A 26331-nucleotide genomic window follows, 5' to 3' on the forward strand; every position below is an offset into this window, starting at 1 on the left:
AGTTTGGGTGAACCCAGATTGTAGAAGTTTAAAACATAAGGATCCTGAGGCAGTACGCAAATGGGGACACCCATGGTGACACATGCCTTTAATCCCAGGAAGTGATGGCAGGAAGCAGAATGGTATATAAGGTGTGAGGACCAGGAACTAAGTTTGTTAAGCTTTTAGGCTTTTAGCAGCAGTTCAGCTGAGATCCATTCAGATGAGGACACAGAGGCTTCCAGTTTGAGGAAACAAGATCAGCTGAGGAATTGGCGAGGTGAGGCTAGCTGTGGCTTGTTCTGTTTCTCTGATCTTTCAGTATTCACCTCGATATCTGGTTCCCGTGGTTTTTTTTTTTTTTTATTAATAAAACCCTTTAAGATTTGTGCTACAGACACCACACACTTCCTTTGAAAAAAATTAATAGAAATTATAGTTGGTTTAATTAGGATAGTTTCTCAGTTTGTTCATGCTACCATAATAAAATACCTTATATTGAGTAATTTATAAGTAATGGATACACACTCCTCAAGGGAGTCTGAGATTTTCAATATTAAAGTGTCAGTAGGTGGTTCCTTCTAGATGGGACTTCCACATGTCCTGGGGGCAAAAGGGCAGGTGCCTTGGGCCTTTCATCATGAGGGTGGAACCTTCCAAACCCCTCCTACTGATGTCATTTTTCTCTTATATTAGGGGCCAGTCTTCAACATAAGAGTCATGAAGAGCCCAGGCACACCACAGCAGAGGGTGGATCACTCCAGGACTATCATTTAGTCATGAAAAGTACCATAATTTTAGGCCTAAATGCATCTCTGGGAAGATGAAGTTTAAAATCAATCTACAGTATAACAATTAAAACAAATGTTCTAATAAAAATTCACTGCCTAAAATGGAAAATGACAAGAACAAACTGAATTTCCTTTCTGTAGCTGTAGCTGGTGGGGAGTGCTCCTTCATAACTTAGTATCCAGATGATGGCTTTGCTGACTTTTCTAGGTGTAGTTTTTGCTGATGAGTATGAGGACTTCGTGTACTTGGAGACAAGTCTAAAGATGCCGTAGCAGATGTGGGGTTTGGAAGTCCTGATGCCTTCAACTGACAGGATGAATCGATGAGAGTCTCTTTTGACATTCCATCAGGCAGCTTGTGTAGCAGTGCAGAAAACGAGCCTGCAATGGGGATCATCTTAAAAACCAAGACAAACAGTGATAGGCTCCTATTGTGTATCCTGGGATCAGCCCACATTCATCCTTAATCTGTTATACTTTTAAGGACAGTGCCCACATGAAGAGAAATCAGCATCAGACTGACAATTCCATTCATGAATCAGGCACTCCTTTGTACAGAATTTACGCACTCCAGTCGGAAGGCAGACCCCAGGTCCTTAGAGCAAGCTGGCAAGCAGGGAGCATTTCCTCATCCACCCTCACTGTCTTGATTCTGAGTGGGGTTTTGTTTACACTGAATTTTCACCTCTACCAGATGTGAACAGACAGATGATGCTAATCAACAGAACTACAGTTTCAATCAAATTTTTAGTAGCAAATACAGTTCATTGAGCTCTTTATTTACATGAGGTACTGTGCTAAGTATTTCATACAAGTTTTCTAAAAAATAGCTACAAGAGTGAATGTTCTCCAACTTCAGATTGGATCAATTGAAGATTAAAATTTTTATAAAAAATGCTTTGATTAAACATGCATAGGTTTTTCTCCTTGTCATTACTCTTTATGTCATATAATGAATGTTTGCATACCATTTACATCCTAATAATTAGCACTATAATTAATCAAGAAATACTAACGTATAAAGGCAAAGAAGAATGTAGGTTATATGCAAATACTATAGCATTTTCTATGGAGGACTGGAGCTTCTGAAGGTGTTGGAAGTGATGGGGAGGGCACCCAGGAGTCAATCTATTGTGACTCTCATAAGCTAGACAGGAAAATGAAGCTTGGAGTGCTTAGATAATTGGCAAAGAAGTGTACCTCTACAACTTCCCAGAACCGTGAGCCACATTGTGGTTGCTAGACTCCAGAATCTCAACTCTTCATGAATAGACATGAATGGTTGAGGAACTTGCGTAGGGCTAGCAGGGTTTATGAAGGTGAACACATCTTTTTTCTGTTAATGTCTTTCTATGAAAATTAGAGGCAAACTTGTCACATTCACAGTGCCATTTGCAAGCCTCCGTCATTATTGCCTGACACTTCCTGAAGTCAAGCAGCCAGTGACATGCTATTGCCACCATCAGCAGCAGGCCCCTGATGGGTTAGAGCATGAGCAGACAGGGAGTAGCAGGGAAGCATTGGGGAGACTTGGTGTTCCTTCGTATGAAAGGCCTGCATGTGTTTTGATCATCAATGCCCAAAAACTTAGCTATACTTTTAAAGAAAGACATTTAGTGAAAAGATCCCAAATATTTACTTCACAAAGAATTAGCGAACTTCAGGAAAGCTAGATGCATCTGGGCCTCACGACAACCAGCCCAGGTATCGTCACAGCCCCTTTTTTCATGTTTCTGCTTTATTTGTGTCTTTTCTTTTGAGCCGTCTTGCTTTTGAGTGACTGACTTTATCCACTAGGTGGAGGAATGTGGCAGCCAAGAGTTTGTGATTGCAGGGTCTTTAACCAGCTTCAAATCCAACTCATCATCAGGAACATTGACTGCCCTTGTGTAGGTAGGCACCAAAGCATAAAAGTGAACTGTGGACTGTTTTTGAGAGATTTGAGTAGAATAAGTCTCTTCCTGAGGACATCAAGTGCTGGTGGATGGGACTCACCCTGTCCAGAATCTGACGCAGTTTTGCTGTTTCCTTGGGTCCCTACAGCCTCTAAAGTAGTGCTTCATGAGGAAATCCACCAACCTCCACTTACCTAGTCACAGACCATGGTCACTGCCCATCTTTGTCCCTATGGTTCTGGCAGAAGCGCCATGACAGCAACAGATTCCATTGGGCATTTGCCCAACGTGATCCAGTGAGACAAGCTGCTGGACTTATCTATCAAAGATGAAAAGGCTGCTGATACCTGAGAAGGAAAAGGGAAGGTGCAAAGGCAGAGGAGGCATGCATGTTGCGAAAGACCTGGAGTGAAGCCATCCTCCGTCCCTTAGCATCTCCCTCCTTCTCATCCTTTACCTTCTGTGTTTGTTAACTTTCCTCTCTCTTACCCCATCATGTAATGGCTCCTTAAACTCCCTGTCTACTATGTCACAGTTGTCATAATTATAAAGGGGAACTATTTTGTCCTTTTTCTTGATTTCAGTCATTTCAGATAGCACTTCAAATTGCCGAAGACTTCAGAGAGCTCTTTAGGCAAGTAGACAAGGTTGACTGCTTAGAGCTGTTAGTTTACTTCTGAATTCATCAATCAACATGTCTACCTGATCTCCACAAAACAACAACAACAACAAAAAGGAGTACTGAATGCATGTGCCACATAATTTTGTTCCTCTGAGATCTATAAAGATACATGGGCATTTAATTTCTGCAGTATTACAAAGCTGCTCAACACAGCCATCCTGACAGGGGCACCAAACATCTTTATAAGAATACTCTGAAGATTGCTTAATGTGTAATCAAAGTTATTGTTGCCTAATTAAAATACGCTTCCAAATAGGAACTGCAGGAGAAACTACTGAAAGGCAGACATAAAGAAAATCAATGCCCCTTTTCTTAAGCCAGAAGCCAGAGAGAGCAAGCAATAGAAGATCTTCGCTGATCAAACACAAGTTCAGTGTCTGTGACACACAATAATGTCACCAGGCATTTATATCTCAGGCCAATAAAAAAGTAATTATTAAGGAAAGGGTAGTAACCTTGGTTCATGTAATAAAGTTAGAATATAGCTTTTATCCACTTTTTATCTTCTGCCCACAAGCAAGGCATTGTCAAAGCCAAAAGTTAACTTTTAAGAAACACAATCCAAAGCAAGCCATGCATTTCCAGAGTCAGGGTTTTGCTTAATTAAACAATGATTTGATATTCCCAGCAAGCAAAGGAAAAAAAAAAAAAAAAACAGAATTCTTGAGGTTGCCAAAGAGATCGGCAGTTCTGTGACCCGCCTGTTATAATCAGTGCCTAATGAATGGCTGTTTACTTTCTTAGCAGTATAACTCTGTGGGAAACTAACTCACTTGCTTGCATTTTTCCATGTTCTCCATTGTGTTAAAAATAACAGGTGCCCAGAACCCGGTGCTGTGTAATTTATTCAATCACTGTATTGGATGAGACAAGTGCTTTGCACATACTGAGAAGCATTCTCTAAGTGTCATTGCATGACCTACCTCCAATTTACATGCAGACCAGTTGCCAAGGACCCAGCTATAGCAGGGTATCACTGGGCAGGGTTTCTGCTGGATGAGCTCTGTGGGGCACTGCCGTCCTTCTCCTTGGGTTGGCATAATGATAAATCGAGTCCGGCTCATTCGACCTAAAATAATAAGAGAGGTGCCAATTATTGGTTAAAGTCTGGCTCGGAAATGGAGGAAAGAACTGCTGCCTTGTATGTGTAAGTCTTCATTCTATGACAATGAACACTGTCCTGTCCCTCGCACCCTCCGGTTTCTGCCATTTCAATTTAGATGTTGAGAGAGACGTAAACTATCTCAATACTGATGTTTCAAAAGATCTGAAATTATCCCCAACTTCTACATCAGTCTTCAGATCTGAACTTGGTATCTCTGTCAAACAGGCTGATTTTGTGAATGCAATAATGCTAATTTCCTTATCAAATATTTATTTATTAAGCTTCATTGTGCTCTAGGCTTCTTGCTATGTACCAGCTATAGTGATAAAATTGTTATATATATCTTCTGCTTCCAACAGGGGGTACAAATACTAAATACAAATAGAGAAAGTTGTGTGTTTTTTGTCCACTAGGGTCTGAAATCATGAGACAAATGCCACATAGGCCATTACTCTAAGACATTCCACAGGATGGTCACATCTGAGCTTCTTACAGTTTTCTCCAGTTAACTCAGTAAGACCAGTTTTCCTAGAGATTGTGGGCCCATTTCTTCCTTTACTGAGCTCAAGGAAAAATTATAGGTTGGCTTATGTAGAGGAACCAATGGCGCTCAAAAACTGTATATTCAAAGAGGTACTCCATGCCACAGTGAAATGAAAGGGTGGGTTAATGAGTGGCAAAGAAAACAGCAATGTCTCTTCACATCCCAGTAGCACTTCCAAGATAAGCTCAATGGGACAGTGGATGGAATCACCCAAGCTATTCAGTTGAATCACCTTCTCTTTTCATGGCCCCTTCATTGCTGGTTTTTCTTATTGATGAATATGAGACACATTTCGTTTAATTATTATTATGTAATTTATCTTATTTATGCATATGATGTAATTTCTTTGTTACAAAGTGAATCATGTTAATGTATTTGACACATTTTAAGAAGGGTAGAGTTTTCTGGGAGTATGCACTGAAGCATACCCACCTCCCATGCCCCATGCTAGAAAGGCTCAGAGACGATTTTCTTGAAAAGTTGAACTTGAAACAAGATCTCTGAGCAGTTGTGGTATGAGGAGAGTGCTGTGTACAGTGTGGCAAGAGACGTCTCAAATTGCAGGGTATGAAGCTAATCTGAGGACCTGACAGTAGCCACAAGGCTAGAACAGTGGTGGGGAAGAGGAGATCTAGAGAAAATTCTGGGGTCTAGAACAGTGGTGGGGAAGAGGAGATCTAGAGAAAATTCTGGGGTCTAGAACAGTGGTGGGGAAGAGGAGATCTAGAGAAAATTCTGGGGTCTTTTAGTAGATGTGAAAAACCCTACATGTATAACCAAAGAGAAATAGAATGATGTTTTCATAGCATTCTCTTGAAAGCCTAAGGTAACATACTCCCATGGGGCCAGGTCTCTTGCTGTCATTCAGAATACTACCACAGACTTTAGTGATCAAGTACTCTCTCTTTGGAGAAACTTGAAAAACAAAACAAAACAAAACAGAAAGCTCCTGAGAATCTAAATTCTTTGGTGGGTGAGTCCTGCTGCTAACGTTATACTCTCTGTACATTAAGTACTAATTGAAGAGAGTATTAATTGAGGGGGGTAGAAGTATAGCTCAGTGGTAGAGCACCTTCCTAGCATGTGTGAAACCTTGTGTTCTCACAAAAAGACAGTGTCTCTGAAAATCCCTTAACTGGTTATGTGTTTATTTCATATTTTTATAAAATATCTACATTACATTATATCATCTAAAATGTATGATAGGTAATATACCATCAAAGCACTTATTGAAATGGTACCATGTGCTTGACAGTATTCTAAACAACTTATATGTACAGGCTCATATAATAGAGCAATCTTGGAGAAAAGTCTATTATTTGTCTATATTACAGGCAAGAAAATAAATCCCAAAGCACTTAGGCCTGTTATCTAAAGTTAAACATTAGTCATGTGGGAATGAGAGTCATACCTAGGATGCTTCAACCATGCTGTTGGGTTAAAACTGCAGGAAGTTAGGAGAGCTACCTACAGAGGATGTTCATGGGAGACATCAAAGGAACTTCTGACAATGGAATTTATTTGTGACAATGTGGGATTGTTGAATCACGGTGCATCTTGAGCACAGAGCTCCTGAGTATGTATTTGGACATTTCCCAGAACCATTAAAATCAAATTATAGTTCAATATATTATCATTCATAAAATGCTGTCTATAGCCTATGAATATATTCAGCTCAAGATTTCATATGAATTTTTGATCAACAACTCCTCAAGTTTAAATTTTCTGTCTATTTTATTGGCCAAAGTACATATTACCTAATACATCATTGCTATATTATTTTTTGGTTTTGTAATTATATTTACAATGTAATGATAAAAAGACTGCATTTTATTATGACCAAATAACTCTGAGTTTGTTCTCAACTTAATGGTGTGTTGATGGCCAGTACTTTAGAATCGTTTTATTTACTTCCATTCAAGTGACAGATATTTTCTGTTGTAGATGTAAGTGGAGGAAATCTAATAAGTGCAAAGGAAAAAGTTATGATGTTACAGGTGATATGAATGGAAAGAGAGGAATAACAGTGAGGGAACTTTAGATGGGGGAGTATGGCAGAGGAAGAGTTAGGGAATAACTAACACAAAGGATGTTTGAAAAAGCCATATGGAAACTCAGTACTTAGCTTCTCTCCTCTCTTTCTCTCTCTCTCTCTCTCTCTCTCTCTCTCTCTCTCTCTCTCTCTCTCTCTCTCACACACACACACACACACACACGCAATGTATTTATATTCATATAAAAGTGTTCAATTGGCATTAACTTACACTGGGGATAATGTTCCTCCCAGAACCTTAGGTTGCCAAATAAAACATTCAGTGACAGATGTAGGATTCCTTCCTCTGAGTTATTGGTTAAGAATGTCCCAGAAGCTGGGTGGCAGTGGCACATGCCTTTAATCCCAGCACTTGGGAGACAGAGATAGAGCCAGGCAGATCTCTGTGAGTTTGAGGCCAGCCTAGTCTACAGAGTGAGATCCAGGATAGGCACCAAAAACTACACGGAGAAACCCTGTCTTGAAAAACCAAAAAAAAAAAAAAAAAAAAAGATCCCATTGCTGAAGATACTACATGTGCTGGCTATAGGACATGGAGAAACTGAATTGGGACTGATGAGGAAGTTTCCTCCTTGTTGGTTAGTTTTCAAGTACCAGGAGTTTACAGGGGGAGTAGGAAAAAAGTCATCAACAGTCTTACTCAACTCAGAGCACTGTGAACTACAATGATGACCTACGTGGCAAGATGTTCCCTGGCATACAACACTGACATGAATGTCACAGGGTGTTCCCAACCACTTTCTGATTGGGTTTCAGGCCCAGTCCACAGGAGGAAACATAGACCTCACACTGGAATTCTTGCCAAGAACCCTTCGTTGGGGAGCTCTCAGGCCCAGATTATTCTGCTAAGTGGACATCGTAAATTTGTATCTCCTTACCCATAGATTAGTGTGTCTCTCATGCCTCATTGGTGAACACGTCACATGGATAATGGTTAATGCTGAAACTCCCAACTGATCCAAATGCATTGAATAAAAGTGGGTGGAATGTTCAGCCACAAATGAGACATCTATATCACACCCTTCCATGGGGTTCACGGATATTAAGGAAAAGGGTTAAGAAGATCACAACAGCCAGAGGTTAAGGAGCATCAGAGCAAAACAATGTCTCCTGGACATGATGTGACCTCTGTGTTCATTAACTCAGAACAGCAGAGATGGCCTGTACAAGAATAAACCAATCAACATCCTAGCAGGGAGGGGAAGGGGCTCCTGAGCACCCCTAACCTAAGGATAGCTGGCTGCAGCCAGAAGGTTTCTCCAGTCCTGAGTTCCTTCAGTCCCCCCTGGCCCCGAGGTCTCTTAGCTACTTATAAAATAATCATTTAGAGTCTTAATATTAATTATCAACTGTATGGCCTATGGCAGGCTTCTTGCTAGCTAGCTCTTGTAACTTAACCCATTTCTACTAATCTATATTTTGCTACATGGCCATGGCTTACCAGTACTTTCACATCTTGCTTCTCCTGGTGGCGGCTGGTGTCTTCCTAAATTCCACCTTTCTCTTTCCTGTCTCTCTCCTTGAATTTCCCGCCTGCCTCTAAGCTGCCTTGCCATAGGCCAAAGCAGCTTATTTATTAACCAATGGAAACAACATATATTCACAGCATACAGAAAGATATCCCACAGCACTTCCCCTTTTCTAGTTAATCAAAAGGGATGGTTTTTAACTTTAATATAGTAAAATTATATATAACAAATAGTTACCAAGCAAGAATTACAGTTATAATATCTAGTCTATTTGTATTTGGCAAAATTAAAGAAAATATTCTATCAATATTTTTGTGATTCTAAAGTTTCATATCTAATTTATCTTTTATCATGACTAAGGAAAACTACAATTATAACTATCTAATCTTCAACTACATCAAAAACCCCAGAAGGATATAATATTACCTACGTAAATGGGAAGTGCATTTAAGCAAATTCCAAAAATTTAGAATGACAGAGGAAATTAGATTCAGGGTTCTTGTTTGGAAGAAAAAAAGAGGATATAGAAAAGAGGTAGATTATTGAATCTACTCTGAAAAAATGATATAGAAATCATAGAATAAAGGGTAGATTATTGAATCCACTCTGAAAAAAGAGAACATGGATATGATAAATAAAAAATATGATAAATAAATTATTGGATCTACTTTTAAAAGGCAACTACTAGTTTTAAATATTTTACATTGGACTGGATTTTTGTAAATTGTATACAAATTATGTATATTGATACAAATTTGAGATTGATTTTGTTAGAAAATATTGTACATATGTTGCTAATCTTGTTCAAAGCATTGTGCCTATACAGTCCATTTAACAATCTAATGCAGTTTTCTAGTCCTTGAAAGTTATTATCAACTATTTAGGATAATAAAGAAATGCAGGTTAGTAGTTAGTCATTACAATTGAACTTGTAGTCATATTAGGTATGTTTTTAAGGTCAAGCAGCAATATATTTTAGATAAACAGGTCATCTTCAAATACATCAGAGATCTACAGAATATGGTGTTTAAGATGTTTTAATAACATAGATTTTTTTTCTTTTTTTATGACAATGAGACATGTCTGCTCCTGGCAGCACCAATCTACTTCAAAGAAAATAATAGGCATTGAAGAAACTCCACATGGCGTTTACTTTCATTGTGGCAAAGTTAGCCACTGGGCAAGAAAGTGCTCTTGCCTCAACTGCTGACAGTATGCTGTCTAAAATGGACAAAGCAGGACACAAAAGAAAGAACTGCTGATTCTTACCAAGACAAGGTAGGAAGGCCCTTTAGAAAATCCTGCTTCACAGATGAGTCTGTCAGATATGCTAATCCTGTAGGCCAAAGATGGGTGCCCCAATGTTGCAGAAAAACCTCAGGTGACTGTCTAGGCAGTCAGCTGTTTCTATCATAACTCACATTTTTTGGAAGTTGTTTGTTTGCACTTCCTGTATAACTAGGTAACATTATTTATTTCCTTCTTGGGTCTCCGAGGGAGTTGAAGTTTAGATAGTTAAAGTTTTCCTTATTAAAAAATTCAGAAAAGAAACCCACTAAAGAGGTGTAAAGTATATAAGTTTAAAAGACATCAAAAGATTGTTTTTTGTTGGTAATACAAGTTAGGATAGAAAGTGAATTAGGTACATTTTGGACTCAGCAAAATAGGATAGATAATAGAATATTTTCACTGAATTTTTCAAATGCAAATGGACTAGACACTGTTGATGTATTTATTGACTGTATATATTGTATATAGTTATTGTACTTATTGTATATAGTTTTTTATATTTTTTAAATTAGTTATAACTTTTTATTTTAGACCAAAAAAAGGAAATGTGGTGATACTATTTGTGCACCCCAATAAAGCTTATCTGGGGATCAGAGGAAAAAGCCAACCACTATATTAAACATAGAAGTCAGGCAGTAGTGGCACACGCCTTTAATCCTGTCACTTGGGAAGTAAGGATCTGTCTGGGTCTCTGTGAGTTCAAGGCCACACTGGAAACAGAGCCAGGTGTGGTGGCACACACCTTTTTTCCCAGCACTAGTTAACCATAGAGGGTTGGAGGTCTGTACAGACAGGAAGTGATAGAACTGGGCATAAAGAGGAAGTGAAGCTGGGCGGAGAAAGGAAGTAGGATGGCAGAGCACACTAAGGTATATAGGTGCGAGTATACAGGAAGCAGCTTTCTCTTGGCTGAGGATTTCCTAGTGGTAAGAACATGGCTGGCTTCTTTCTGCTTCTCTGATGTCTCAGTTTTCACCCCAATATCTGGCTCTGGGTTTTTTATTGGTAAGACCATTTAGCAAATTGTCTTACAGATGGCTTCTAGGGGAGGGAGAGTTAGTTTCCTTTAAGGGTCTGTTGCCTGGTGGGGAACCATGTCCCACTGATAGCCTCACCATGCAGCCCAGTTGTTCTTGTGAGTTTTAAAGTAAAATAAAAGGATATGAAATTGGGAGGGGTTAGGAGGTGGGAGTGGATTGGTAGGTATTATGGCGAAGATGTGATGAGGAGGTAGAGGTGGGTTGGGAGGCATTGTGGGGAGGATGTGATGAGGAGGTAGAAGTGGGTTGGGAGGTATTATGGGGAGGATGTGATGAGGAGGTAGAGGTGGGTTGGGAGGTATTATGGGGAAGATGTGATGAGGAGGTAGAGGTGGGTTGGGAGGCATTATGGGGAGGATGTGATGAGGAGGTAGAGGTGGGTTGGGAGGCATTATGGGGATGAAGGGGTGAGAATGACAAAACACATTGTATGAAATTCTCAAAGAATTAGTAAAATTATCATAAACAATGATGATGTTATTGTTCAAACAATGAAACCTTAAGGGCAGTCATTGAGAGCACATCCGTAGGGCTTACCCTATCTTTTGCTCTTGAGATACAAAGATAAGATCTTCAAATGTGCCTGTCACTAGCAAGAAGTATACAGTAAATCTTTATTTAAAACTCCTTGTTATTCAAGGTTGTAAAGGTTTAACATGAATACTTCCAGCGAAGACATGCAAGTGTGAATGGACTTGGAGTGCCTACAGATTCCATTATGTCACCTTTTCAAGTAAAGGATATTTTGTTTATATCGAATAGCCAATGTATACCTATGAACTTTCAAATTAAAAAAGGAGCAGAATGAAATGAAGATGGTACCATGATGTGGGCTTGATCCTTCCATAACAGTGATCCAGGGTTCTCAGGATCCATTTCAGACTGGATGGAACTCTCAGTCAGCCTAGCAAGTAAGTATCTCTTATCAATGACTATTCTATCAGAGACCACAAGCAAAAGAAGTCTGGACAACCTGGTTTGTGATTATAAATTTTTTGTGGGCAGGGAAAGTGTGGAAAATATGGTCAAACTGCAGGAATTAAAAAAATCATAATGGGGATGGAGGAAGGAAAATTTTTAAAACAGCCAAGGTACAGTGGAAAGAGGCCTGGGCTTGGCACCAGTCATCCATAGTTGGAAACAGTTCTTTCAAATTAACAGCTAGAAAATGATGTGACTGTATGAAAGTAATTTGAGTCCTCTGAGCACGAATTTCCTGTCCTGTAAAATAAAACCAAGAATACGGAAGGGCCTTATTATCTGAGGATAATTCAGGTTGGGGAAAATGTCATTTATAAGTGAGTCTCTTTTAAATGGGAATGAAATTATTTTTAATAAGTACTAAAAATGTTTAAATGGGATTCTTTTTCTGGAACTTAGAAGTCTGTAACTGAGTTTATCCAATGTCGAGTGCCATACAGATCATAATTATGAGTGTGTGCTCACCATCAGGATAAAGAATAAATCAGCCATGAAGGTTTCTTACATAAGTTCCTGATTATACTATGAAAATCCATTTTCCATGACTTGTACTTGTAGCACGATCATAAAGTCTTTGATCTTTCAGTAACTCTTCATGCCTTGGCCTCCTTTGACTCCTCAGTGTGAAGACCAGTCCCTTTTATAATTCCTTTGCTGTGTGTCCCCATTCCACCTGCACTTAGCGATTGATTAGCACATCCCCTGAGCAATGGTAGAATAGTATGCTGACAGAGGAAGCCTGTGGGAAGGTGGATGGCTTTAAAAGCTCATGAATATCCTAATGTTATGTAGCATAGAGTCCTAGAGACCCACATCAAGAAGATTTGGGTGTGGGACATTCAGATGATGAGAATGAGCTAGATATATCTCACACTGTATATGAACATCTTATGGGGGTGTCCAAAATATACTGAACACTTGTTAAAATGTTTGCATCTTGAAATTTTGAGATTATAATACAATTACAACATTTCTCTCTTCTCTTTCCTCCCTTCAAACCTTTCCATATACTTTTCTTTGTTCTCTTTCAAATTCAAGTCTTCTTTCTCACCAGTTTTGCATATATATGTATATAGGTATACACATATATTCATAAATATAACCTGCTCAGTCTGTACAATGTTACTTGTATGTATGTTTTCAGTAATATTGTTTTATATCAGTTCTAAGAACTAGCCTTCAAATAGGTCTGTGATGAATTCACAAATCATGCTTCCTGTCACCTCCTGTATCTTGTTGCTTATGAGTGTACACAACTATGAAATTCATAACCTGCCATACTCCTTATGCTCTGGCCTGGGTTTCTTCTGTTTTCTGGGTGACAGGAAAGGGTGCTGCTTCCAATGTCAGAAGGAGGAATTTCCTTGGGCATGTTCTTGCCTTCTCTTGCTTGGATTTATGTTTCTTAATATAGGCATAAGAGAAGACTCTAGACATCCAGGGGAAACTGGGTTTGGTGATGAGTGTGGACCATATGTCTAGTGACTGGCATCCATGAGATGAAGGGAAGGGGCTGATTTTTCTTTGTTCAAGTTCTTCCTGCAAAAAAAAGTTAGGATGGACCTAAAGTACCACAGTTGCTGTTCGCCAGCAGTTTACTTCTCTGAGCTGTTTTCTTTCTTTCTGTGAACACTAAGACATCATTATCGCCAACAGTGGTACTGGACTCACTACTACATTAGCAATAGTTATTTACTAGGAAGGAAAAAAAGATTGCATGGCAAGACCTGTAGACATACATAAGGCCTATAATACTAGTTACGAAAACTAAGCCCCAAACAGAGACAGACCAATCCTGGACTTGTGTACGGATTTGAAGTATATATCTGACCAGCTCACATTCCCTTTGAACTCAGCAGTCCTCACACTGCATAATATGGCCACACTGACAAGGTACTTGTGAGGCATTTAAAGCACATTCTAAAGATCTCAAAGTTAGCTAAATACTTGTCCAGATTTTTCACACAGAAATGAAATGAATATAAAGATTTCTTTCTTAAAAATTTGTCACAAACAGAGAAAAAAATACAGCAACTGACCATTCTGATTGTACAGCCAGGTCTCAGCAGCCACTATGCCCTTTCCTGCAGCATGCTTCAAATAAGAATTCTTTTGGGGCCCAGCACAGAGTTGTCAAGTTAACTGTTTTGGATAACTGTAGACGGTTTGGATATGATTCAATAAAATAACATGGGGAATAGTGTATGTATATGTAAGGGTTGATGGATAGAAAACATGAGAATAACAAAAGGAGCACTGAGGAATCTCCAACAGTTCATTGTAGGAAACACCTGAGCAACCCACGTGACTGCGCTGATGGATGCCTGTGTGCGGAGTGTTCAGTCACGGAGATACAGTACTACAGCAGTAAAAGAACGTGAAGTTACCTGGGCCTTCTAATGTGCTTGTGAATATTTCTGCTTTTGTCTCTTTTCCAATAAAGCATCATTTCTTTTTAATATAAATCCAATTCTCTTAGCCATATACTGTAATTATTGGCATGGAACGGCCATCCAGAAACAGATCTCCAAGGAGCTGGTCAATTATCACTTGGAATAGGGGACATGAAATTCAGACTAACACTGGTCTTTATTGATGGGAACCAAAAAGTAGATTATTGAATAAAGTATTTCCATCTTCTACTTTCTTCCTCCATAGATTTATTCTTATTTTTGGTACCTGCTTATTTACTACTGCTCAGTAAGTAAACCCTAGCAGGTAAGATAAATGAGAAAGAAGCAGATAGACAGTCATGTTCACCTTTGTTAACTTTAATCATGTTTCTCTGTAGTTAAAACATTTTCCCGAGAAGTGCATCACTGGAAAAGCACTCCTTACTATTGAGGGAAGGCTGGGTCATTGGGTGGCTACCCTGTGTTTTGATGCAGGGATGGTATTCCTGTTCTTGCTCAGATCCTTTGTCTTCCTTGTTCTGACTCTGACCCCTTCACCATAACTCTCCAATCTGCATTCCATCAACTTACCAAACAAATCCCTTCTACAGGACCCCAGTCTGGGGATACACCTGTTACTAATCTTATTTAAGACACGATTAATTGAAGCTTAGAGACACTACACGATTTTCTCAGAATCACAGTTAGTACTAAACACAGGGTTGTTTAGTCCAAAAGCATGTGCTTTCCAGTAAAACTTACCTAGCCCTCGTCATGGGTGTTGGGTGCTAGAATTCAGTTGCTAGGTCTTTTGAGAAAGTTCTATATTGCATTAAGCCATGTCCTCTGCATTCCTATGAATTTGTCACCTTAATTCATACACTTCATATTTTCCTTTAGCAAAAGTAATTGATAGTAACATAGCCATGCCTTTTTCTCCCATGAAAACTCTTGTTTTATGAACTCATCCTAATAAGTCATCAAGAACAGTACAGTTTCATTGCATATGAAACACTCCATTTCAGGCAGATGGACATGTACTATAATATAATTGAAGCTGTGCTTTTAACAAATACCACCCGCAGTTTTTACATTAATTTTAAATGTGGACATTGCTGAAGATGAATTTGGGATCAGGGCTAATGTCTGACAAGGTGGAGAGATTATAGTGCTGAGCAGTGATTTAATGCCCGCTCTTGGCCCTGCTCTGGGCTTTGTTAGAGATGAAAGATATGGGAATGAGTCTTCACTCAGATCTGTAGCCCCACAGGCTTGTTCTCTAGAGGGATTCCTTGGGTCATCTGAAAATTGCTTCAAGGTCCCAGACATCTTTCATCCTAGAGAACATCCAACTCAGGCAAGATAAAGACTGCTGAGGCTGCTGGAGTCCAGATGACTTTGGTCTCAGTCAGGACTATATGTTGAGAGAGGCTAGTTGCTGGAGAAAGTAACAAGAACTCTTAGAGGTCAAGAGAACCACAGTATTAGAAGAGGTCTTTGAAAGGAAGATGATTAGTACCTTTAAGTTCTGCTTGGCTATAGGAGCACTAGGCTTTCTGTGGTAGACTATCTACATCTAATTTAACTGCTTACCTACCATTCAGTTCTCAATCATCACAGCAATTCTATTAAACACCAATGACAATCAGCATGGCTCTATAATACACATAAACAGTGTCAGTTCTGAAATGAAGAGATCCCAAAGCATCCAAGCTGAAAGGGTCACAGAAAAGGGTGACCATTTTTTTAGGTCCATTCTTTTCTTAAAAAAAAAAAAGGGTCATTAATTTTCTGTCTATAATATGAATAGCTATTATCCTAGTAGATAGGTGAGATATTACATAATATTCAAGAGACTACATTCAAAGGGATTTCTTTCTTTTTTAAAAAATTATTAATTTTTTGAGAATTTCATATAATGTGTTTTGATCATATTCAACCCTCCTCCTATTTCTTAGGGCACTAATGTGCCTATGTTCCAAGCTTAGATTGATTTCCCCTGCTTATTCTGGAATGTATGTGTAGATTACAAGAATTTTTATAAAGTGGTGCAGCATCGAACCAGGATCATATGCATAGGAGGTGAATACAGAATATCACATACGAAGGGCTACTAGCAGAGAAAAGGGTCTTGGAGCCATGTGCACCCAGGTTCAAATGCAGCCTCTGCAATTGACACACTGTGCCTCTGTGCTGGTTATGTGGCTGCCTGTTACCTCATTGCAAATTCAGAGCACACATCATACAGCTATTGTGAAAAAATTGCTAAGACATGTCTGACATTGATAATTGTGTTCTTGACCAATGGATATTAAAAAAAAACACTACTACTCTGACATAGCTTCATTTTATAGAGTAAAATAGCATGAACCCCCACTAAAGACAAGTTAGCATTCCAAAGCTCTAAAATTTGCCATTGGAAAAGCAGGTTCTGAGGCCAAGGTCCTGGGCCTTTGTGCCCAGTTTTTTCCATTCTGTTTTGTAGTTTTCTGACCTTCTGTCATAAGAACCAATTATTCCATAGAGTAAATGAGTTTGAATTGTTATAACTATTAGTCTTGTGCCCAGCCAAGAATTCCACACCAGTCAAATTTTATGCAGATATCAAAGTAAAGGCTTCTGATTTGCCTTGACATCTTGAAGCATTAAAAAAAAAAAAAAGAAAAGAAAATAATAAGAAAAGTTCTCATGCTTTGGAGCTCATACAAAATTAGTTTTTTTTCATTATGGTCTAGAATAGACAGAAAAATTACATACAATCTGGGAAATACAAGAAGCCTTTTGGATTGCATACTATAGAAAAATAATATCAACTCATGTACACTGAATGATAAAAACTATTAAATAGCAAAAGAATCATAGTCTGGAATTAATAACATTTTTAGAGTCTTATTGGTTAAGTGATAATTATGAATAATTCATGATATGCTAAATATAGGGAGTTCTACATTCCCCTGAGCTGACGCAAGCTCGGTAGACAGAGAACACGACTAATCCAAATATTAAGCTCTCCTATTACTAGCTTTGATCTTGGAGCTCTATCTCAAAAGATCCCCCAGTGAAGCTGAGAATCAGCCTCTCTCTAACCTGAAGGAAACTGGATTCAAACCGTTCTGACCTTGAAATCTTTAACACAATTAAAAACTATATGACAAGCTCCAGGTGGGCGCTAAAGAGGCCGTTCATAAGCCTGGAAGATGAAGTCAGAATCCATTTCAAACTTTCCCTCAGATCAATGACATTCTGTGGGTTTGATGGTGAAGCATGGCTCACTGGGCCAACAACTCGGAGAATTCACCAACAGAGGTAATTGTGTGAATTTCTATGTTTGATACAGCCGTCAGGCCGAAGCTGCAGGGGCTGAAGGCTGTCTCTCAGGTAGCTCCCTCACCCTCTTCAATGTGACTATGCACACTTTATCTCACCTTACCTCTCTGTCCCCTGGCTACAATCAGCAGGACAGAAGAGTGGTTCATACAGAAGGCAGGCACTGGCACACGGCTGAGCGGAGACAGGCGTATCTGCAGATGTTTCCCAGTGATAGCATGTAACCTTTCTCGATTCAGGAATAAGTTTGTGCCGTGCAGGGCTGCATTTGATGGGTACTGCTTGTTTGTTGTTTCCAGGCTGAGGCATGACTTAAATACAGAATTTTCACAGTTTGGAAACAAGGAGGAATGATACCCCTAGGTCGGAGCAGGAAGGCTGCGATGTTGTGGAAGATTGGGGCTGGTGGAGTGTCACCGTTACACCGCTCTTTCCACCCAGTCTGAAAGAAGGTGCTTAGAAAGCCAATAGACACATATACAATTCCTCCACGGACTGTGCTATTGACTCATTACTTGTCTATCAAATTGAGACCAGGTTCAAGTATATATAAATGGAGTAATACTGATCTTCACATTTCTGTTCATAGGCTGTAACCTAAAGCCTTTAACACAAAGGTTGTCAAAAGTGCTCGTGAGAGTCAATGTTGAACATCCTTGTGATGGTATGTCTAGTCTTCAGGGCGGTGGCACACCCTGGCCATTCAACTTTGGCATAGTACCAACTCCTCCACGTCACCCTCGCCGCCGTTCTCTCCTGACAGATTCTTGTAATGTTCCATCAATTTTAGTTTTACTATATCATGTAGTATTCCTAATTCCTGTGTTGGTCTCATCACTCATCTTTGCAGTGGGGTACTGGCTTTATGAAGTTCTTGTACTTTGCCCTGAGGTCTTATCTGTTCCATGTAGTTTTATCCCAAGCTCGTGGTGGGATGCTGCTCATTCCAATTGTGTCTACCGAGTAATATACATGATGTAATTTATTTCTCACCTGGACAGTCGGAGGGGACATTGTGAGATACCAGGATAGTTAGGCATTAGCTTTTCAAATTTTTTTCTCATGACCTGAGGAATGACTGAACACATCCCCATTTTGATTACTGGGAAGTTTTTCATATGTCAGGATTGTGGAAAGTTTTTAAGCTGTATTTTTACATCTAGCAGTTTAGAACATAAAGATGTCTAAAGGTTTAAGAAATGACAACCCCCCCCCAAGAAGTTATCCCATTTATGAAAAATTAGCTTGAGCTGCTGCTGCCTGACTGATTACATACTTGCATGGCTTCTGTTCAGAAAATAGCCTTTCTTCTGAAAACTTGAATCCTTTGTCTTTGTTTAGTATTCTATGGATTTTGGAAAGTTGAATTTAGGCCAAAGTTATAACTACCTAGACTTTCCCAACAGTGGAACTCAGGTTTGGGAGGTTTTGTTTGTGGGTTTCTAATAGACAATTGCATTAGCAGAACTGCTTGAAAATGTAAAGTGACATTTTAACACTAAGTATTTGCTTTGGAGTTCTACATGTAAAGGTGACGTGTCGGGGTGACATGATGAGCTGTTATTTCTCAATGGCTTGTTACAGTGGCACAGTTAGACTTTTTAGGAAAAATAACAAGAAACGTGTTTTCTGTCTCCACCTGTTAGACTTGGGTGTGGAGAACAAAGAACTTCATTACTTAGGCAGTGACAGGGACTGGCTGCCTTTAGGCTCATGATCCAGGCTGCAAACTCTTCTTCCCTTTGAGTTTTACTTCTTATGGTCTAAAATCAACTGATAAGGACAAAAGACAACTGAAATCCTTCCCATAGCCCATTTAGTATGCTGCATTGGGACAGAGGAGATTAGCTCATGCAGGATCCAAACAAGGGTGACAATGGCCCCTGGGGAAGGATGGACATGACGATCAGGAAACAGCAGTAGTGATGGTGAGATGCTCTGTGTGAGGGAACATGCCAAGAGGAGACAAAGCATGGTCTGATGTGGAGAGCACTGGGCAAAGCATGTCTTGGGGCAGAGGGAGGCAGCAGGGCAGGGGAGGCAGCAGAGACAGACAGGGTGGGCCAGCTCTCTTCCTTAATAGCCATTGTCACTAGCAAGGTCATCCTTCAGCTCCTTTTGCATGTTACCCTCAGGAGCAGCACATTCCCATATGGCCCTCGGTGAGACTGCAGTGCATATGGCTGAAGTGCATCACCTTCGGGCTGAAGAGAGATGACTGTGGTGTCAGCTGCTACAACTGTGAACAGCACTGTCATCTGTAGGAGTCTTTATCAGCATGAACTGTCCCCTGCCTGTTCGTTTGCTAAGAGTTGTCCTCCAGTTAGACTGCAAGCCGCATGAAATCAGGGAAATTGTCACTGTGTTTCCACTGTGGCACCAAAGACACAGCCTACATCAAGCGCATTTATATTTGTTTAATAGGTAAATGAATGTGTGAATGTTGAGTTAGGGCTGGAGAGATGATTCAGTAGTTAAGAGAACATATTGCTCTTGCAGAGAACCTGAGATTGTTTCCAGCACCCAAGTTCAGAGGTTCACAACAATTTGTGACTTCCGCTGAGGAAGATCTGATGCCCTCTTCTGGCCACAGTGGGAACTTGCACTCAAGCAAAGACAAATATCTACATGACTAAAAAAATGTTTGTAAGAGTATTGAGTAAAAGTAAAAGGATGAGTTATGAAAGGGACAGTAAAGGTGATTAATCCTTGCTGGACAGTGGTGACACACACCTTTAATCCCAGCACTTGGGAGGCAGAGTCAGGCGGATCTCTGTGAGTTCGAGGCCAGCCTGGGCTACAGAGTGAGTTCCAGGAAAGGCGCAAAGATACACAGAGAAACCCTGTCTCGAAAAAAAAAAAATGATTAAACCTATTGGAGAAGGTTTAAAAATATACTAGATGCCTTAGAATCTCCAGTACTACTGATGGATACGAAGGAGGTAGAAATTAGTAAAAGTGAACACTCCAATAATACAGTGCAATACTGTGTGTGCTGGATAGTTTTATATCAATATGACATAAGCTAAAGTCATCTGAGAGGAGGGAACCTCAATTAAGAAAATGGCTCCATGAGATTGGGTTGTAGGCAAGCCTGTAAGGCATTTTCTTCATTAGTGGTTGATGGGGGAGGGCCCCATTGTGTTTGGAGCCATCCCTGGGCTGGTAGTCTTGGGTTCTATAAGAAAGCAGCCTGAGCAAGCCATGAAAAACAAGCCAATAAGCCCTCCATGGCCTCTGCATCAGCTCCTGCCTCCAGGTTCCTGCCCTTTTTGAGTTCCTGTCCTGACTTCTTTGATGATGGACTGTGATGTGGAAGTGTGAGCCAAATAAACCCTTTCCTCCCTAAGTTGCTTTGGTCATGATGTTTCATTACTGCAATAGAAACCCTGACTAGAACAGTGTGTGACTTCCTAAACCTCATGTCAAGCCATGAATAAAGCCCCTGTGTGGTTTAGCGTCAGCACTATAAGAAATACCCAAGCTTGATCAGTTTCTAAAGAGAAGAGGTGCTTTTGCTTCACAGTGTTAGAGGTTTCTGTCTGGCCCAGTTGCCTCGGGCACATGGTGGCAAACTTTGGCGCACGTGCGCACGCCCATACACACACTCACACACGCACACACACATTTGTTTTATATATCTATCTATATATGACTATATATACATGTATATGGTAACAGAGCAAAACTGCTGACCTTAGCGACATAAACACCTGAATAGCTGAAATTTGAACCTGGATTGATCTGACTTTGCAGTGGTCCCTCATGGAAGTTGCCTCTCAGGCATTTTTTAGGAACTATGTAGAACAATCACTATATCCTGGTCCTAAAATATAACATTTTGTTTCTTGGGGCTTTTGTTTGCATTTGTGCAGAAGGTAGTATATTATTATTATTATTATTATTATTATTATTATTATTATTATTGTGAGTGATGCTTTTTGTAAAACAGTTGCTGTCCTTAGTTACATTTTCCCGGTGCACATCCTGGATGCCATTTTCATCTCTGCCCTGTCTGGGATCTTACAGCTCAGTTCTCAGCTCCTGTTGCATGCTGACTTCTGTCTAGCTCCCCATGGAGCCAGAACTAAGAGCAAGAGTGAACAGCCCCTCTATCTCCATTTGTACAGATTAGAAGGAAGCTCACACCACAGTCCCGTTTCAGGATTTCTAGAAAATGGCCTCTGAGTACTGCTGGTGAGCAATGAGGTCCAGATCTTAATGTCTCCTTTACCTGATTCCATGATTCCTCCAACTTGAAGTTCCTTCCTTCTTCTTTGCTTGGTGACTAGCCAAGCCAAGATTTCTTCCTCAGTTTCTATTCTAAGTTTCTGACAGTCACTTGCTGATAAACTATAACCCCTCAAGACTCTAGTTTATCCTATACCCATTGCATGCTTTTCTTTCACAACCCTTTCACCCACAGATAAATGTTAAGACTCTTTCTCTAGCCTACTGGCTGCATGCTATTTTTCTCTATTTGCCTAGCTTCCTAGAATTATCTGGCATCTACATCCCTTGCCATTGTGTATACTTACACACCAAAGCCCTGAGACTCACCAAGACTCACACTCCCCTAATCATCATGGGAAACACTGAGAAGCAGCTGGCCATGAGAAAATATATTTCCTGTCTTAACCTTCTTGCCTTGAGTTTGGAACACCCACTGAATTTCCTCTCATAGAACATATAAGGAAGAGAAGTATATAATTTCCAATGTGTCTCATAAGAACATCCACAAGGATGTCACCATCCAGGAAAATGGGGTTGTTAACATTCTATGGTATCTGTCAACCTATGTGGTTGATTAATTCTTTGAAGCAGACAGAAGCCAAGCCCTTTCTGCACTTGGGTAAAAACAAGTCTTTAGTCACTGTGTCCAGCTATACTGACATAATACATAGTCTAAAACCCACCATGGCCACATATTTTCAACTGGTAGAGTTTAGGATTTTCTGACAGGATACTGACCATAGGTTAGCCAGCTCTTCTTTGATCTGCCAGGTCATTTCTTGCACCTCTGCTGAGCCTGCTGGGCTGCTTTAGAGGTCTGTTCTCTGGGTCAGACTTGGGTCAGCTTCAGCTGTTCACTATGCTTTTTTTGCCAGTTATAAAGCCATTTTTAGTAGTAGAAACAAACAGGGGAAACTGAGTACCTCCTTGGCCACAGGTTTTCGAACACTCTGTCCATGTTGTCCATCCTGAGAGCTGACAGTTGACGACACACTCCACCAAACAGGGAATACTCATCCTCTGGGGTTTTTCCAGGTTCCGCTGCAAATGCAATAAGATATACCTTCAATACTAAACCAGATTACTATTCTGTTATGGGCGAGAGTGCCCTTTATTCTGTAATAAATAACCTTTCCACATTGTGGTGGGAAAACAAGTGTCCATTGTTATATAAATTGGTCGGCACAGAAATGACTGTTGTTATTTCACTGGTGACATTTGGTCAGTCAAAATTTCTTATTATAAACACTGAACTCTAGCAGAGACCTGACACTCAGGTGCTGGGAAAGTATGAGGTTACATCGCACAGAGATCTACCATGTTGCTCAGTCAGCAACAAAGTCAGCAGGAAGATATGTCATCATTCAATCCAGACACCCTGGGATTGTCTGATGGTATACAGAGAGATCAAAATTAGTAACAAAGTTAGTGGTACACAGGATAGGAGCAAAGATAAAATAAATGATCCATCTGAATCCCCTAATGACCAACTGGACAATGTAATTACAGTTGTAATCTGGAGAGAAATTGATGAGACAGTTTACTTTCTTCTCTGAAATCTGTGTGTAGAGAAAATGTGTACATTTTATTATGACCAAGGTAGAAGACATCTCAGGGAAGGAATAAATTACCCAAGAATCAGAGAGTGAATACTGCAGTATGTGCTCTGTGACTCATACACTGATTATATGTTTAATTATGAAAGCTTTGGCACACAACACATGTTAAATATTATCAGTACAGCTACTCAAAGCTAAAATTAGTTATCACAGCATGATGACTCTTTAAGTGGGTAATGCATAAAGCACCATAAAGGTACCTGTGACTACTGGTGTGATACAGCAGGTTAATAATTTAGTACTTCTTTAAATGAATAGTCATTAAATACATGTTTTGTACATGCCATTCAGAAAACAAAGAAACTGACTTTTATTAATGAATAATTTACATCTCTCCTTACATCAAAAGAAAATATTTCTTACACATATAAGCAGCCAAAAACTAATAGGTAACACTGTTCAAAACAACACAGGAACACAAATCAGCAGTTCATCCGAACTGTTACAGCCCAACAGTGTGCTCCTGTCAGTTAAAACACCCTTACACCATTTCTCATTTATGCACTTGGAAGGAATGTTAACTTCATGGGGACAGGTCTGAGTGTACCCATTGTTTATTTGGAACTGTTGTAGGTAGGTGACATTCCTGAGGCAGTCAGTGTATTAGAGGCAGACTAAATGAAATTAAATATTCAAATAAAGCAATGACATTTGGCCAACAGTCTTCTGTAGGATGTGAGCCATTTTTAGGGTACTACTGATTGGAGCATCTAGTTTTGGACAGACTGGTTCATAGTCAGCATCCTGGATGACATCCCCATGGCTGGCTGGGGAGCACATTGTGACAATACTTATGGTTGGTGTAGGAATGCTGAGGAAGTCTTTGTTTTAATTTCTGCTTACTTCCCCCAAGCTACAACAACTGAGACAGACCTTTGTTCACCTGTCAACGTGTTGCAGACATTTCTGTAGCCACCTGTGATTACTGGCATCCTGTTTTCAATCATGAAGATTGTTTCTGTGATGCCTGCAGTATGGCAGCATTCCTGTTTCTGTTGAGCTGTCCCTATAGTGCTGAATTTACATCTGGGAAGGGAATGCCAGCTTCTTTGGAATGGGTCTTTCTGTAGCTTTTCTCCAGATTCCATAAAATTAGAAAACTTCAGAACCTCCTATTTTGAAAATTGACATGGAGGTCTTTGGTATAGATTGAGAAGAAGAAGAAGAAGAAGAAGAAGAAGAAGAAGAAGAAGAAGAAGAAGAAGAAGAAGAAGAAGAAGAAGAAGAAGAAGACAGTTGATATTTGTGGAGAAATTGTCAGTATATTGCTGTGGGATGTTCTGTATGGCAAATGTGTTGCTAATTAGTCAATAAATAAAACACTGATTGGCCATTGGCTAGGCAGGAAGTGTAGGCGGGACAAGGAGGAGAATAAAGCTTGGAAGTGGAAGGCTGAGTCAGAGAGACACTGCCAGCCACCACGATGACAAACAGCATGTGAAGATGCCGGTAAGCCACGAGCCGCGTGGCAAGGTATAGATTAATAGAAATGGATTAATTTAAGCTGTAAGAACAGTTAGCAAGAAGCCTGCCATGGCCATACAGTTTGTAAGCAATATAAGTCTCTGTGTTTACTTGGTCAGGTCTGAGGGGCTGTGGGACTGGCAGGTAAGAGATATTTGTCCTGACTGTGGGCCAGGCAGGAAAACTTTAGCTACAGTATATTCTACATCCAGGATCAGCATCCATCGTATGTGATGAGGACATGTTTATTACACAAGCAAATGAATCACCTGCTAATATAAGGACTCACACCACAGTAGTAAAGGCACTAATGCCAATGGTTTGTTAGAAAGCAAGTATATTTTAACAACTTCTTAGAAGTAATGACTCCATTTCTTCAGAGCAAAATGATCTTTCTCCACTATTTTGAATAAGTCCAAACCAGTGACATACAACTCCTGCCCTATACCTCTTCAGTGAGTGTCTGTAATGTCTATTACATTATTAGATGTATTAGTCTATTAGACGTTGTGAAGGTTGGGGACTAAGGCTAAGAGAGCTCATCACACACAAGTTACCTGATCACAGTGGTCCATGCCAACAGGCTTGCCATCACTGCGCACACAGCTCAGCAGGCGAGTCCTCACGCCCTGGCCACAGGAAGCATTTTCACTCAGCTGGCATGTACTCCACTCTATAGGCAGAAGATCATAAACACTGAGTTTCAAAGGTCTAGGCTTGTGAGCCAACCACACCTGAGCTCTGATAATCTGCCTAGGTGGGAGGGAGAGCCCACAATTTTACAATCTTCCTAAGTAGCTTTGGAAAGCCTTGCACAGTCATTGTGTCAGAGGGCAAACACACAAGGAAATGCAAGCCAAATAAGTGTACTGAGTCCATTTTCTAGAATTTGGTTTTCTAGAGGTAAAACAAAGGAAAACGAAAACTCAAAAGGTTATACTGATCATTTGGTAGAATAGGAGAGACTCTAAATATAATAATAATAATAATAATAATAATAATAATAATAATAATAATAAAAGACCAGTTTAAGACAATGATTTGTTGTGGACGGTTGAGAGAGAAAACAACTGAGCCATGGCACCAATTCTGTTTGTATACCATCGCCCAAAATCTTAACTTCCAAGGTAGTAGAATTAGGAAGTGGAACTTTCGATGGTGATTCGATCATGAGGGTGGGGAGCTCAGAAAAGGGATTGGTGTCTTTGTGAGAGCCTCTAGGGAACTTGTCTGGAGACATGCTATGAGAGTGCCCAAAGGCGCTATTCCTGGGCAAGTTAGTTTTGTTGGGCTGGTTAGTGATAAAAGATGGGGCTATAGCCATGCAAGGTGGTTCTGGCCCTTGCTGCCCCTCTCCCCATAATTAATTTGACTTAAAACAACAAAGAAAGAAAACTTTTCATATAGATGTGGGTGTGAAAGATCCTCAACCATATTAACAAAAACCTCTTCAATTTTTTTCTATA

At 39.9% G+C, this 26331-nt stretch overlaps 1 protein-coding gene across 1 annotated transcript in view; it reads right to left on the reverse strand.

Moving 5' to 3' along the window:
• Thsd7b (thrombospondin type 1 domain containing 7B) overlaps window positions 1-26331 on the reverse strand; it is a 697290-nt gene that overhangs the window by 21037 nt on the left and 649922 nt on the right. Inside the window, exons 18-20 of the mRNA XM_059280451.1 lie at window positions 25423-25538; window positions 22706-22823; window positions 4271-4416 (exon numbers count right to left, since the gene is read on the reverse strand). Coding sequence (XP_059136434.1) covers window positions 4271-4416; window positions 22706-22823; window positions 25423-25538 — 380 coding nt within the window. The remainder of the gene's footprint in view (window positions 1-4270; window positions 4417-22705; window positions 22824-25422; window positions 25539-26331) is intronic.

The sequence above is a fragment of the Peromyscus eremicus genome, chromosome 15, assembly GCF_949786415.1.
Source record: "Peromyscus eremicus chromosome 15, PerEre_H2_v1, whole genome shotgun sequence".
In the NCBI taxonomy this organism is placed as follows: domain Eukaryota; kingdom Metazoa; phylum Chordata; class Mammalia; order Rodentia; family Cricetidae; genus Peromyscus; species Peromyscus eremicus.